The sequence below is a fragment of the Lithobates pipiens genome, unplaced genomic scaffold (assembly GCF_037356315.1).
Source record: "Lithobates pipiens isolate NorthernLeopardFrog02 unplaced genomic scaffold, aLitPip1_a1.2 Scaffold_16, whole genome shotgun sequence".
In the NCBI taxonomy this organism is placed as follows: domain Eukaryota; kingdom Metazoa; phylum Chordata; class Amphibia; order Anura; family Ranidae; genus Lithobates; species Lithobates pipiens.
Genome location: NW_027507748.1, coordinates 593,943,546 through 593,960,656, shown reverse-complemented (window position 1 = coordinate 593,960,656; position 17,111 = coordinate 593,943,546). Strand labels below are relative to the sequence as shown.

The 17,111-nt window shown below is 40.6% G+C and overlaps 1 protein-coding gene across 2 annotated transcripts in view; it reads right to left on the bottom strand.

Moving 5' to 3' along the window:
* Nucleotides 1-17,111, bottom strand: part of LOC143983843 (keratin, type II cytoskeletal 80-like) — a 79,803-nt gene that overhangs the window by 9,582 nt on the left and 53,110 nt on the right. For both annotated transcript variants that reach the window (XM_077483941.1, XM_077483942.1), the window contains exon 7: nt 4,401-4,621. In XM_077483941.1, coding sequence (XP_077340067.1) covers nt 4,401-4,621 — 221 coding nt within the window. The remainder of the gene's footprint in view (nt 1-4,400; nt 4,622-17,111) is intronic.

Below are 17,111 nucleotides of genomic sequence, written 5' to 3'. Positions count from 1 at the left end.
ACCAACATAAGATCCTTTGCTTCACCTTTTGCATTGTATGAGGTACACAATATTACTGGAGGTACAGTTGTAAGATCCCATGATATTGAAGGTCCCATTTGTGGGTGGGACACTTTTGGATAGATTGATCTGTTTGCATAGTTGGCAGCATTTTTTATTGCAGGGTTTTCTTCCATTATTTGTGACTTCATAATCAGTGAAGTTTCCTGCTGATTAGTTTGTGTCTGAGGGTGGGTGGTTGTCTGAAAGCCAATAATGGGGGTTGTTGGAATATTCCTTTTAGAGTTTCATCCTCTGTTATAATGGGTTGTAAATCTTTGATTATCTTTTTGATCCCTTCTAGTGCTGGGTTGTATGTGGTGACTAGAGGTACTTGGTTATTTGTTTTTTTCTCTGTGTATTGGTTACCTGCAAAGTAAAGGCATAATGTGCTAGTATGCATCGGAGTGGCGGCTGGTGGTATATTTTTTGGGGGGGCGGCGATCAATTCCCTGGCTGCCACCCCCCTCCCCCAGGCTGTGTCACCAGCCTCGCATTAACCGCATCTAGGTCGCGGGCAGCACTTCCTCCAGGCGGCGTCTCCTCCTCCTGGTGCTTCACGGTGGCTTCTTCTGCATCCCCTCCCTCATCAGCAGCCAACAGGATCACTTCTCCTCTAGGTCAACCAGGTGACCCACTTCCTGATTGGATGGGAGGAGAATCAGGAAGACAATAACGAATATTAATTCACTATTGTCACACAACTGGGGGGGGCAGTGCTCTGCCCCCTGAGCCCACCCTTTTTGGAAGCCTATTAGAGCCTCTGGGAACCCCATTGGAATCCATGCATCCGGTGTCCCGCATGTAGATTAGGGGGCCGGACGCATTGAATAGGGTTTTTTTTAAGCACGTGATTAAAGCCAGAGGGGCCACCACTGATGCATTGCATACCAGCACATTATGTGAAACTTACCTGCAAATGAAGCCTTCCTCGTCCCCACGGGAGGCCACATCCATCTTCCTTCTGGGTCTGCGCACTTCAGCTGTGTGACTGGTCGCCATTCCCACACGTGTGTATGTAAACAAACAGATCCCCGTTCTGACAGGGCAGTAGAGAGAGATATGCTGTTCCTAGTGATCAGGAACAGCTATCTCTCTCCTCCTCCAGCCAGCCCAGTCCCCACAGTTAGAAACACCTCCTTAGGGAACACTTAACCCCTTGATCGCCCCCTAGTGTTAACCCCTTCCCTGTCAGTGACAATTATACAATAATCAGTGGCTATTTTTAGCTCTGATCGCTGTATAAATGTCACTGGTCCCCAAAAAAGTGTCAAAAGTGTCCAAATCTGTCCGGCGCAATGTCGCAGCCCTGCTAAAAATCACAGTTTGCTGCCATTACTAGTAAAAAATAAATAAATAATAAAAATTCCATAAATCTATCACCTATTTTGTAGACGCTATAACTTAGCACAAACCAATTAATATATGCTTATTGCGATTCATTTTGCCAAAAATATGTAGAAGAATACATATTGGCCTAAACTGATGAAGACTTTTTTTATTTTTTTATTTTTTAAATTAGGGATATTTATTATAGAAAAATGTAAAAAATATTGTTGAATTGAGGAATGAAAAAATGGGAAGAACGAAGAATGAACAAAATGCAATAAATGGAAAAGCAGATAAGAGAAGAAGGATACATAAAAAATCAAATACCAGAAATATGGCAGAAATGGGAAGAATTTCGGTCCTCAAGAAGTATGATAGAATATTTATAAATAGAAGGGGAACAACTGGCTCATAGGGATTATAGGGGGTACGGGAGGAGAGGGGGGGGAGAGGGAGAGGAAGGTCGGATAAATATATATAATTTTATCTTTTTTTTTCTTCCTATGAATGCGGTGAGAATGAATATGAAGAAGGTAAGGGGAACAGGAAAGCTAACAAAGAAAGTTAATAGACAAAATTGAGATCCCTTTGTTGATACAAAAAATAAGATAGAAATGTTTGTTTTAATGAATGACGATATTTGGTTAATTGTAATTATATATATTTTTTGTGATAAAATGAAATAAAAAAAAAGAGATTTGTTAAAAAATGTTGTGTTCTTTTTCAAAATTGTTACTTTTTTTTTGTTTATAGCACAAAGAATAAAAATCGCAGAGGTGATAACACCAAAAAAAAGCTCTATATGTGGGAAAAAAAGGACATACATTTTGTTTGGGTACAGCGTTGCACAACCACGCAATTGTCAGTTAAAGTGACGCAGTGCCGTATCGCAAAAAATGGCCTGGTCATTAAGGGGGCAAATCCTTCCAGTCCTTAAGTGGTTAAATCGAAGAATCCACTTATAGTCACGTAGACTTTCATTTTTCTTGAACGCTAGCCACAGACAGATAGAACTTTGACTAGTTTAGCGAACTCTGGCTCCAGCCAGTTGGCTACAACCACTGATCAGTGTATTCTGACAGCAGCAGGAATCGCTGTCAGAAAAGAATGTCCTGGTGAGATTAAGCCTCTATCCACCTCGTTCGTGTGGATGGAGGAATCTGTTTTTTTTTTTGTTCAGCCAGTTGTCTGAATAAAATAAATCTATCCATCTGTGGCCAGTGCAACTGTGTTTTAAACTGCAATTTACAGTTTAGTTCATGGCAATAAATGGCAGAAAGTTGAAGAGCCCATACAATATAATTTACTTTACACCCTAATTCAAAGAGCACTTCCAGTCTAATTAAACGAATGCCCGTACACACAATCGTACTTTCCGCCAACAAAACCATGGATTTTAGTTCGAAGGTTGTTGGCTCAAACTTGTCTTGCATACAAACGGTCTCACAAATGTTGGGCAACAATTACGAACGTAGGAACACGGTGATGTACAAGACATACGACAAGCTGAGAAAAAGGAAGTTCAATAGCCAGTGCGGCTCCTTCTGCTTGATTCCGAGCATGCCTAGAACTTTTGTGCGACAGACAAGTTTTGTTGGCGGAAAATTTGAGAACCTGCTAGCCTACATTTGTTGGTGGAAAGTCCGACAGTAAATGTTCGATGGAGCATACACACGGACTTTACGTCAGCAAGCTCACATCCAACATTTCCCATCTGAAAATCCTACTGTGTGTACGCGGCATTACACTTACAAATTTCCAGAGCCTCTTGGAAGCTTCAAGACCCTGGGTGCTTTATTTTGGAAATCCCATCTTTATCTAAGGCACCTTGGCTTTCAGCCCCCACACCTCACCCAGTGTGATGGGTTTCCTCATTGACTAAAATAGCCCTGGAAAAATGCAAAATATGTAATGCAGGCCCCTGAATTTGAATATGAATTTACGTAGGTTAGAATAGGGGCACTTTCACACTGGCGTGCTTCAAAAATGCCTATGCGTTAATGGAGCACTTTTGCTGCACTTTTTAAAAGGACATGCATCAAAAATGCTTAGTGGTAGTGTTTTTGAGCCTCTTTTGAGCTGCTTCCCATTCACTGTTTATGGTGTGTGTGTTTTTTTTTTTGGTTTTTTTTTAGCACCCCAAGCATGCTTCAAAGATTCTGCAAGCAGGATTTTTTTGACCACAAGGAAAGTGCACCACCCCAGTGTGAAAACATTCATTGATTTTAAAGAGAAGCTCTTTTCTTGAGCTTTTTGAATTGTTTAGAATGCTGGGTGTCCAGTGCACCCCTGTACCTTTAGAACCCTTTCACACTGGGGCACTTTGCAAGCGCTACAGTGCTAAAAATAGTGCCTACAAAGTGCTCTGAAAGAGCCGCTGCTGTGTCTCCAGTGTGAAAGCCCCGAGGGCTTTCAATAGGATATTTTGATTGGTTGCAGTCTGGTTGGTAAGTTGAACTGGGAATTTCTTGGGTTTTGATTTGCATTAAATTGTTTGGTGTTGACAGGGTGCCAAAAGGTGGAATCTATATTGTGGGCAGAGCCTGAAAATCTGGTGGAGATATCTGACCATTGCAATACCAAAAAGATAAAACTTTTCTAGCACCTTCTCTTGAGTAAAATAACAGTTCTTTACAAAAATGAAAAAAATAAAAAAATAAAATGGGAAATATTTGAGTTTTGCTATATGTATGCTAGCTTGCTACATTTTGCTCTACTTCAGATCATACTACTCAAAATGACAATTCATTATTTTATTATGGATCCAGTACTGGACTTGGGAAGATACTTCTCTGAAGAGGATATTTACCCAGCTATGGCAAAGAAAACTTAAATACATAAATAAATAAATCACCTACAAGTGGATGTTATCCTTGGCTAGGCAAGGGTTAAGGAAGTGGAAGCAAGTACCACTAAAAAAAATAATTATGTAACAGGAACAGGCTATGGGGGAGGAGAGGATGCTGATTACTTTCATTTTCAGGTGAAGGTCCTAAGGATGATTTTAGAAGATACATATCCTAAGATCTTACCTGATCTCTTCTCCCTCCAGCAATTTATCATAGGTGGCAATCTCAATATCCAGAGCCAGTTTGACATTCATCAGGTTCTGGTGCTCCTTCACTTGCCGGGCAACATCTTGTTTGGCTTTCTGTAGGGCTTCCTGTACTTCAGCAAGCTTTGCATTGGCATCTTTAAGGGTGGCACTACTGTTCGTCTTGGCCACAGACACATCCTGCTCCAAATTCATACACTGTAGTGCCAGAAAAGAGAATGAATGAGAATCGTATTTCAACTACTGCGAAATTGCTGCAAACATGTTATGATAAGCAGTGCGCATTTTATCCGAGATTGGTTATCTGTAGGACATAGTAGGGTTCTCAACCCCAATTTGCAAGTACCCACAGCAATTTGGAGTGAATGTACTGAAAGAGGAGAAAAGAAAATGTGCACCAAATTGGAGTTGCCCATGAGGAACAATCACAAATATTGTTTAATATTTATATAAATTAAGGAGACTCCTGAATGTTCGAAAACTTTTGCATTTTTTTCCCTTTCTTTAGTTTCTTTGCAACAACAGCTTTATCTTTTTAGGATCTGTTATCTGAAACACCTGTTGTAATTATTAATAGTAGTGTTGATTGTCTGAATTATGAAGCAAAAATACCGGCCGACCTTCGGCCCGCGTGTATGGCAGCCGGTCCGACAGAAGCCGGCCATTTGGAAGATGTCATCAGTAGATTCTTGCTGGTGGTTGTAAACACTGTTGTGTTAGCGAATAGCTGCAGGTATTAGACATGTGCAATTCATTTAGTTTAAAATCCGTTTTTTAATGAATTTTAACAAATTTGTTCATTCCGAAATATCTTAATTTTTCAATTTCTGAAATTTTTAATTTCCAAATTTCTGAATTTCAAATTCCGAATTTTCAAATTTCGGAAGTTCGAAATTTCGGAAATTGGGAAATTCAACATTTTAGAAATTCGAAATTTGGAAATTCGAAAATTTAGCAAATTTCAATTCGGAAATTCGAAATTAGGAAATTCAAGAATTTGAAATTTCATAAATTCAAAAATGCTAAAATTTGCCAATTTGAAAATCCAAACATAAGAATAAAAATCTGACAAAATTAAAAAGAATGAAAATCTAAAAATCCAAAAACCCGAAATTCTGAAATAACTAATAATCAATATTAAATTATAGGTAGTGGAATTTCCTTTCAAATTTTGCTGTTAGTGAACGTAACGAGTACAAATTCATCCGAAGTTATGAATTATCTGGAACAACGAATGCCCTATCTAAATGAATGGAACATAACAATCTAATAATAATAAATAAATAATGATAAAACCTTTTTATTATTATTTATTACTAATTTGTTCAATCCCATTTGTTTAGATGCGGCATTCGTTATTTCAGATAATTCGCATCTTTAGATAAATTTGCATTCGTTACGTTTACAAACAGCCACATTTTGAAAGGAAATAATAGTTATTATTAGTTAGTTATTATTTTGAAGTTTACTGATTTCCTCTCTTTTTTTCAGATTTACGAATTTCTGAAAATGTGGAAATTCGGAATTCGAAGATTCAAAAATTCAAAAAATTTGTAAATTCTAAATCGGAAATTTGAAAATTCAAAATGTGAAAATTTGGAAATTCGGAAATTCTAAATTTGCGAATTTCAAATTTGCACATTTTCGAATTCCTGAATTTTCAAATTTTCCGAAATTCGGAAACTCGAAATTAGAAAATTTTGAAATTCGGAAATTTTAAAATCCAAATTTTCGAATTTCTGAATTCTAGATTGTCGAATTTCCGAAAAAAGCAAAAAAAAACAAAACGCATGAAGCAAAAACTAACAAATATTTTTTTCAGTGCATGTCTAGCAGGTATTAGTGGCAGCCAGATCTATAATATAAGCAGTACCGATCCTGGATGAAGTTAACCCTTTCATGACTAAGCCTATTTTTGGAATTTGGTGTTTACAAGTTAAAATCCATATTTTTTGCTAGAAAATTACTTGGAACCCCCAAACATTATATATATTTTTTTAGCAGAGGCTCTAGAGAATAAAACGGCGATTGTTGCAATATTTTATGTCACACGGTATTTGCGCAGTGGTGTTTTAAACGCAACTTTTTGGGAAAAGGGACACTTTCATGAATAAAAAAAAAACAAAACAGTAAAATTAGCCCAATTTTTTTGCGTAATGTGAAAGATAATGTTACGCCGAGTAAATAGATACCAAACATGTCACACTTTATAATTGCGCGCACTTGTAGATTGACGACAAAGTACGGTACCTAAAAATCTCAATAGGCGACGCTTTAAAAAATTTTTACGGTTACCAGGTTAGCGTTACAGAGGAGGTCTAGTGCTAGAATTATTGCTCTCGCTCTGACGATCGCGGCGATACCTCACATGTGTGATTTGAACACCGTTTACATACGCGGGCGCGACTTCCGTATGCGTTTTCTTTGCTTCGCGAGCTCGCGGGGACGGCGGGCGCTTTGAAAATTTTTTTTTTTTTTTTTTATTTATTTTATTTATTTTAAAACGACTAAATTGTTTTAAAAAAATAAATAAAAATTTGATCACTTTTATTGCTGTCACAAGGAATGTAAACATCCCTTGTGACAGTAATAGGTGGTGACAGGTACTCTTTATGGAGGGATCGGGGGTCTAAAAGACCTCCCACCCCTCCTTTACACTTCAATGTATTCAGATCGCCGAAAACGGCGATTCTGAATACCGGATATTTTTTTAAAACCGGCGCCATTGGCAGCCGAGTAAACGGGAAGTGACGTCATGACGTCGCTTCCGTGTTTACGATGAGGAGACTGGAACGAAGCCGATTACGGCTTCGTTCCAGTTCCTCCGCAGCAGCCGGAGGCGTCGGACAGGGAATCGGTGCTCCCGATCGAGCAGGAGCACCGGTAACAGCGGCGAGAGGCGGCGGGAGGGGGGGACGTCCCCTCCCGCTCCTCCGGCATAACAGCCGAGCGGCTTTTAGCCGCATCGGTTGTTATGGCTGGAAAGCCAATCGCCCGCTGTAAAAAACGGTACCGGGATGATGCCTGCAGGTGCGGGCATCATCCCGGTATACCCCCCGGAAGCCGAGTACGCAGATCTGCGTACGCTCGGCGGGAAGGGGTTAATAGAGGTAGTTGCTGTACCCATAGGCAGTGTTCTGCCGCCTTTGAACATAGCAAATTATTCACACACAAAATTCCATGTGAATGTAGTATTAGAGGATTGGATAGGTCCTATTTTAGCTATAGATAAAGTTATTACTTACTAAAAAAAAAAATTCCCACTTATTTTGATAGCCAGTGCAATTAGGAATTATAAACCCCTCTTATACAAATACTGATCTATTGAATTGCCTTTACAAGTTTGCCACCTGCCTGAAAAAACAATCTAGAGGGGATTGTTTAAGAGTATGTTTATGCAATAGGGTCTTGTTTGCAGAAATAGCGGCCAGCACAGCCCCAGTGTATAGAGAAAACGAAATGCCTTGTTTCCAATGGTGTCAGTTAATACCACAGTGTTGCGGTGGTGTGGGCTGGTAAAAGTACTGCGTGCATTACTTCATTTTTTAGCACAGTGGGTTACGACGCAAACCACTACATTGCAACACCACTGCGGTGAATAGTACTGTAATGAAATCTCATTCAAGTTTCAGAGTTTATAAATCTCTGTAATAAATAAACAGTGTGATGCATTGGGATCAGTGCAGTAATACTTTGTCTTACAGCATACACTAACAGTCAAGTGTTTAGGACAGTTTTCTGGTGTGAGCCCTAAGCCTAGGCTCACATACAGTATGTGTGGTGACATGCATATTTGTGCGCATTCCTCAACTGCAAGCAAAATGTGCTGCTCTCAGTAGATGCGCTGGGGTGCCATTAATTCTTAATGGCACCCCCTTGCACCGGCAAAACAGCTGCTTTTTTTTCTGCAGCACCACGTGGTTCCATGTGGCGTGATTTTGAAAAAGGGTTGAAGATTTTTTTCCTCGCGTTTCCCATGGGTACATTAGCCTATTCAAAGGAAGAGGTTGTTGTACCTACGGTCCCCGCATGCACAGGTGTGAGCCTAGCTTAAGTCACCCAAATAACTCTTGCACTGCATAAAGGTTTGTAAACATGATCAAAAGTGATTGTATCCAAACAAACCCTCCAAAAATGGATTCAAAATTTATTTTCTTTCATTTAACGTACTAGATTTGGATCTGCGTTAAATAGTGACATCTTATTGGAGACACACCAATATGTTCCACTCCAGTAGACAGAAACACTCTGTTCCTGATCATCTTTCTGCCTTGACAAGATGACAATCTTCTAACATGTAAATGGAGCTCCAGCTAAAACTTTTTTTTTTTTTTTTTTTAATAAATCTTTTTTTTTGTTTCTTAATGGTGAAAAGCAGCAATTGTTTGAAGATCAATCGCTAACGTTTTTTATGCATCAATTAAAACATTAGTGTTTCCATACAAAAAAAAAATCTGTATTAATTGTATACCTAATGCCATCATCAAACATGGCCCTGTTTCTGTGGTTTATACTCTTGCTCGTAGTATCACAATTACTATTACTCATAATTATTATAATAGCGTAAATGCAACCCCCCCCCCTCCCGCCCTCAGTTTTTTCCACAAATTATATCTTCCAATTTTTTCTAAATATAAAAACTCCTATATTTCAATGCAAAACATGTGGCCTTGGCTTTGTCACAAATACATCCTCTATTAGGGTCAGTACAATCACACCTCCATAATAATGAGAAAGAGAAAATTGCGCTATTACAGTACAAAGAATCGTTATGATATATATGGTATTCCAAATTATTGAACAGCTGGAGATGAATTCACACTGCATCTGGTGACAGGCAATGGGGGCAAGTGACACACTGCATCTGGTGGCAGGAGATGTGGCAAGTGACACGCCCAGCACTCCCGCTGATTCTGCATTATGTTGAGTTGAACCACTTCATTATATATTACAATGTAACAATAGAAACAATGCGCTTCAATCATCCTGACACCATATCAACCAGGGTGCCGGGATGATTTAAGGGCCAATACCAGCCATTGCCTGGCGAAATATTGCTTACCACCGGCGTGCCCCCCCTCCACTGCTACTATGGGTTCTAGCCCCAGATCCTTTGCAGACCTAGCAACGCCCCTGCCACCACCACACAGAGGACCTCCTTCCCAGATGGCAGATCAAAAGGGCAGATGTCCTCTTTAAGAGAATAAATCCTCGGCAGGAAACAGGCATGCAAAGTGTGAAGAACAAATATTGCACAGATAGAAAACCCAGTGAATATATCTCAAATGTTTTATATATATATATATATATATATATATATATATATATATATATATATATATATACCTCAAATACACTGCCACTAACTGAATAACCTGCCTGCTTTATCTAACTCAAGCTATCTCTCTGTCCACACCAACACTACACACAGCCGCCGTGTAAGCAGCCTTATATAGTGTGGGGCGTGGACTCAGTCCCCCTGAACCATGATTGACCAAAGGCACCCTGCCTTTGGCCAATTATGGCTCTCTTAGCAGAGGGTGCTGTGATTGGCCAAGCATGCAGGTCAGGTCCATGCTATGGCCAATCATCATACAGCAATACACTACGATCTCAAAGTGCATTATGGGGCATTCCGCGGTGCTGGAATTTGCCGTGAACGCCCCATAATGTTCGCTGTTCTGCGAACGGTGAACACCTGATGTTCGAACCGAACATCAAGCTCATCCCTATTCATTACCTACAAAAGTTATCTGTTTACATTCTCTCATCACATGCCTTTTCATTAGGGATGAGCCGAACACCCACCCAGTTCGGTTTGCAGCAGAACATGCGAACAGGCAAAAAATGTGTTCGAACTCACGAACACCCTTAAAGTCTATGGGACAGGAACATGAATAATCAAAAGTGCTAATTTTAAAGGCTTATATGCAAGTTTTTGTCATAAAAAGTGTTTGGGGACCTGGGTCCTGCCCCAGGGGACATGTAAAAAAAGTTTTAAAAACTGTTTTTTTCAGGAGCATTGATTTTAATAATGCTTAAAGTGAAACAATAAAGGTGAAATATTCCTTTAAATTTTGTACCTGGGGGTGTCTATAGTATGCCTGTAAAGTGGCGCATGTTTCCCATGTTTATAACAGTCGCTGCACAAAATGAAATAATGTAAAAAAGTAATTTAAAAGTACTCGCGGCTATAATGGTTTGTTGGTCCCGGAAATACACATAAAAGTCATTGAAAAAAATCAGCATGGTATTCCCCCACAGTCCATTACCAGGCCCTTTGGGTCTGGTACGAATATTAGGGGGAACCCCGTTCCAAAATTAAAAAAAAATGGCATGTGGGTTCCCCCAAAAATCCATACCAGACCCTTATCCGAGCACGCAACCTGGCAGGCCGCAGGAAGAGGGGGGGAGGAGAGTGCCCCCCCTCCTGAACTGTACCAGGCCACATGCCCTCAACTTGGGGAGGGTGCTTTGTCCCACGAAATCCATTCATCATCTTCTCTTGCTCCGATGGACCGGAAAAAAAAAAGCCACGACCGACCTGCCTCCATGGGAGGCTCCCGCCGTATGATGTGTCTTCACAGGTGAAAGTTATTTTATAACTGAGGGCGAGGCCACGCGGTGACGTCCCCAAGTGACCCTGTTCCCCTCTGACACATGGGGACTTCCCTATGGCTTCCCTGTAGCGTCAGAGTCGGGCTGGGTCACCCGTTACGTCACCGAGGGACCCTGCCCCCCTTTGACGCCCCAGGAAAGCCATAGGGAACTCTGGGGTCTATCAATGGGGAGCGGGGTCACCCGCGGACGTCACCATTATAAAAGAACTGTCACCTGTGAAGATGCGTCATACGGCAGGTCGGTCATTTTTTCATTTTTTCTTTTTCGGACCATCGGAGCGAGAGAAGAAGAAGATGAATGGACTTTGTGGGGCATTTTTATTTATTTATTTTTAAATAAAGGACTTGTCCCAAGCCGTGTCTTGTGACTTTTTTGCAAAATGGTAGGGGTACATTTGTACCACATTACCATTTCACACGGGGGGAGGCAGGGATCTGGGGGTCCACTTGTTAAAGGGGGCTTCCAGATTCCGATAAGCCCCCCATCCGCATACCCCTACAACCACCGGGCAAGGGTTGTGGGGATGAGGCCCTTGTCCCCATCAACATGCTTTGCTTTGTTGAGGGCATGTGGCCTGGTACAGTTCAGGAGGGTGGGTGCTCTCTCATCCCTCCCTCTTTTCCTGTGGCCTGCCAGGTTGCGTGCTCGGATAAGGGTCTGGGGGGGAATTCCATGCCATTTTTTTCAATTACTTTTATGTGTATTGCCGGGACTGACAATTCATTATAGCTGCGAGTACTTTTAAATAACTTTTTTTTCCTTTAGAAATGTCATTTTGTGTAGGGACTGTTGTAAACACGGGAAACATGTGCCACTTTAGAGGCATACTATAGACACCCCCCAGGTACAAAATTTAAAGGAATATTTCACTTTTATTGTTTCACTTTAACCACTTGACCACTGAGCACTTAAACCCCCTTCCTAACCAGACCAATTTTCAGCTTTCGGTGCTCTCACACTTTGAATGACAATTACTCAGACATGCAACACTGTACCCAAATTACATTTTTGTCCTTTTTTTCACACAAATAGAGATTTCTTTTGGTGGTATTTAATCCTTGCTGGGTTTTTTTATTTTTTGCGCTATTAATCAAAAAAGACTGAAAATTAGGTAAAAAAAAAAATTATTTCTTTCTTTTAAAATGTATTGCAGAGTATTGGCGAGTATTGGCGAGTATTGGCAGAGTATTGGCGAGTATTGGCGACTATTGGCAGAGTATTGGCAGAGTATTGGCAGAGTATTGGCGGATTATTGCAGAGTATTACAGTGTTGCAGAGTATTGGCAGAGTATTGCACAGTGTTGCAGGTTATTGGCAGATTATTGCACAGTATGGGCAGAGTACTGCAGATTATTGGCACTGAGCAGCACTGTGGGCACTTCACATCCAGCCCAGAGCGCTACTGCAATCTCTCCCCCTCTCCCCCTCTCTCCTCTCACTGTACCGATCGGTACAGAGAGGGGAGGGAGGAACTGGCATCATGAGGTGATTACAAGTTTGTTTACAAGTGAGGGCTCCATAATTTGATGGAGCAATCACGTGGTAAACGGCCGCAATCAGCTGTCACAGATGTTCCCAGGTGCGCGCCCCAGGTGGTGCGCGGGAGCAAGACTCTGGGAGGACGTCCATGGAGGACATCCATGGATGCCCTCCCAGAATAAACCGACCGCACTGTAGCCGTCTTTCAGCTATGGCCCGGTCGGCCATTTAAAAAAAAAAAAATTTACATTGATACATGTCCCCTGGGGCAGGACCCAGGTCCCCAAACACTTTTTATGACAATACCATGCATATAAGCCTTTGAAATGAGCACTTCTGATTTCTTCCATAGACTTTTAAAGGGTGTTCCACGGCTTTCAAATTTGCTGCAAACACCCCAAATTGTTCGCTGTTCAAATACGTTCAACTCGGACATCGGGCTCATCCCTACTTTTCATCATGTTTGATGTGTGATATGTTATACCCCTGCATGGGTGAATGCTTGTCATGTTGCCATGATCATTACAATTAAATACTGCAGTCAGTCAGAGCCTGTGAGGAGGTAACAGGGGCCGAGTTGCGCTGTGTGTGTCTGTAGACACACGCAGCCTGGCTTGGGGAGACACGGGCTCCGTTGCCCGCTATAGCACACAACTTGGTATAGGGGCACCCACAGGAAGAAAGAGCAGAGAGTAAAGTAATTTTTTTTTTTTGTTTTTGCATAGATTCACCTATTTTAGGACAGGACAAGTTCAATTTATTGGTGATGATGAATTACTAAATAAGCTTGTTATCATTTAACAAGTAAGCTACATTTAATTGTAAGAATGTAGATGCTTTTATCCAACTTGCATCTGTCAGTTTCACAAAGATATGAAGTAAATGTGTTCGTCTTTGCTTGGAATTTTTGTTAAGACATTGCTATTTTTTTATCTTTTGGACAAGGTTATTTCAGCAGACACTTGTTAAAAAGAAGTTATATGTCACAGTTCCTCGGGCGATCTAATTTAAGTTCTTTTATGGTGGTGAGTGACAGTATAATTATGATGTGGTCCTTCCGCCACCTTTGTGATGGTTGTTAAAATAACACTGATTGAAATGCACATTAGTAAGAGATTATTACTGTACCCCCATGGGCAGAACTAAAGCACTCTATTAAATCACAGATTCGTATTTGCACAGTTAGTTTATACTTTGGTTACAAAAGAAACAGGAAAAATACAAGAAAAGATGGTTATGAGGCATCCAATTGCAGGCAACATACAGTATGCTGCTTATATAAACTTACTGTACATAAGCTTATTTTTAAGACAGGTTATAAGCCTGTGGACTGGGGCTTCCAAGGTGCAAAGGGAATACATGGAGATATAAGGTGCTTCTCCAATAAAATGATAGCAAATGATGTCTCATTAAACCAAAACAAAACAAACTGAGCTTAGTGCATAATTTGGAGTGGTGATGGAAACCCCTTCACAAAAATGGCTATTTGAATTATTTTGGACATTTTCATCTTTGGTGGTGGACTTCTGTATTTGTTTGAAATTTGTATTTTTATTTGTGTACATTGTATATGATTTATTAATTAATTGATACTTAATATTAAGAATTGAAATGATTAATGTGTTGGTCCAAATACAGTGGGTTTAGGAAAAAATCACCCCCCCCCCCATCTTTAAAGTAATCAAATTTTTTTGTTGCATTGTTTGTTGCGGCCTGAAATGATCACAGACACAGTTTTTGTTTCAACCAGCTGCATTTACGCAACTTTTAACATCCAAGTGAAAGATACAACACCAACTTGTCAAAAATAAATAAATAATGATTTGGAAAAAAAGATCACCCCCTCCTAAAAATGACGTGTAAACTTGTAAACAGTGTGACATAAAACATTGCAACAACCACCATATTATTATCTAGGGTCTCTACTAAAAAAATATATATAATGTTTGGGGGTTCTAAGTAATTTTCTAGCAAAAAAAAAAAAGATTTTAACTTGAAACCAACAAATGTCAGAAAAAGGTTTAGTGTTTAAGAGGTTTAACTTTCCTCACTTCCTCACACAAAGTATTTTCCTTTGACAAATTGTTGCAATGTTTAGACTTAGTTCCACTGCTAAAGAATGTTGTGATTCTTGGCAGACTGCCTGTTTTTTTTCTTCCATTCTTTTGACGACTGTGGCTTCAGAAGAGCAGAGAAAATTCTTTGCATAGCCAGAATGGTGAAAAACTTTTGTCAAGATAGCAACGTGGAAAAAAAATCACGATAACGATTCTTGACGATTAATCGCACATTTCAGTCTCTGGTAATTCAACCGAAGCAAACAATCAACTATGGGTGGCAAGACACTGTCAATGGAATCTCCGGGATAAAGGTGTGGACAGGCACAAGTCATGAGATGGATATACATTTTTTTTGAAAGGATATATCAATGACTAGAAGCACAGTGAAGACTATTATTAAAAAGTGGAAGGTATTTGGTACACTCCAGACCCTCCCTGGATCAGGACGTTGCTCCAAACTGGATGAAAGAACCAGGAGGAAACTTGTCAGAGAGACTACCAAGAGGCTTACAGCAACTCTGAAGCAGTTGCAGTAATCTGACAAAAAAAGGTCACTGTGTTCATGTGACAACGATATCACACATTCTCCACAAATGTGGCTTGCATGGGAGGGTTGCAAGAAAAATGAAACCCCTCAAGAAAGGGCCACATGCATTCATGACTGAGCTTTGCTAAAACACACCTTGAAGAGTCTGAGGTCACATGGAAAAATGTGTTATAGTCAGATGAGACTAAAACTGAATTATTTGGCCACAACACCAAACAATATGTCTGGTGGAAATCCAATACAGCTCACCATCCATATAACCCCATTCCTACAGTAAAACATGGAGGTGGTAATATCCTGTTATGGGGGTGTTTCTCTGCAGCAGGGACTGGAACACTTGTCAGGATAGAAGAACAAATGGATGAGGCAAAATGCCATCAAATTATTGGAAAATCTGCTGCCCTCTGCAAGAAGGTTGTCAATGGCAAGAAGGTTTACCTTCCAACATGACAATGACCTAAAGCACAAAGCAAAAATTACCACACAGTGGTTGAAGGAGAAAAAGGTGAATGTCCTTGCATGGCTTAGTCAGAGCCCAGACTTAAACCTCACTGAAAATTTATGAAATTCTGCAGTCCACAAACGGTCCTCATTAAATTTCTTTTTTTGCAATTTTTTTTTTTATTAGTTTTGTATAGTATATAAATAAAAAAATAAAAAAATAAAAAAAAACACACCTCACCACGCAGTACGGGAATCATAAACAGCATAACATAACACCCCCCCCCCCCCCCCCCCATCCAGGTTCACCACCCCCTAAGAAAATTCATCCTCCTGGATGCAAGGTCCCCAGAACAGTAGGGGTGCATGTACCAACATCACATTAAAGACATTAACTTAGCAAGTGTACAGTTCTCATAGTGTCATGAGTCCAGCAATCATTTCCACATACAGCCATTGAAACAGCAGGCAGTCCCCAAATAATCCCAGCAGGGATGCAGGAACGACAGAGCCCTATACTCCAATATCCATGCCCAGGCAGATCTCCCATTCCAGCTCAGTGAAGTCTATATAGTCATTAGGCTACAGAAAGATCACTGTCCAAGCAAATTTTCCAAATGTTGTCAAATTTCCTTGGACATCCTCTGCTCAGGTATGTTGCTCTATAGAACTGAATAACATTGTTTGCAAACCCTTTCCAGTATGATAGTGAGGAAGTTGCAGTTTTTTTCCAACAAAGGATCAGTGCCTTACATGCATAAAACAACAACAACAACATGCTAAGTAAGGTACGTTGGGCTCAAGTAGGTGCCAAGCCCTCCACCCAGGGCCGCTGATAAGCCAGTACAACTGGCCCTGTTATACCGGGCCCGGCCACCAGGGGGCCCGAGCAATCTGAATAGATTGTAGAAGAAAGAAAAAAAAAGTCTTTCTCCAACTCCCCCCACGCTCCTCCCTCAGCAGCTGTTCAACTGCTCTCAATGAGCACTCACTCGGGCTACACTTCTCAGAGGCAGAAATGTGGAGCCTGACTGTGAGATCTTGTAGTTTGAGTGGGTGGGAGGGGGTGTGGCTGGCTTGGAGGATGATCGTTCTTGGCTTCTTCTGGTGTGCACACATGAGCTGCATTATGGTGGCAGTGGATCTGGATTCTCAGGGGACTGCAGGTTAGCCCAGTCACATTAACTGCAATGTAAAGTCTAATGTCTGCTTTTCATGTAGCACAGCAGTCCTGACTGTGAGGAATTGGGTTTTATACTGCACTGCCATATTTCTCACAGAAGTGCTGCATGAAAAAGGAGATGCCATCAATGTCAGCAAACCCCACTTTTTTTCTATTTAAATCACTGGATCACACCATTCCTGGAGCTGAATCGCACAGGAACGCACTGTGTGTTCATGTGCAATTCACATGCAGGTCTGTTCAGTGCAATTTCAAGCTCATTCATTTTGAATGGGCTAAAATTGCAATGCATCAAAAGTAGTGCAAAAAGTAGTGTATCTAGTGTAGTGTATGCACGACTTTTCATTGACACCTGGT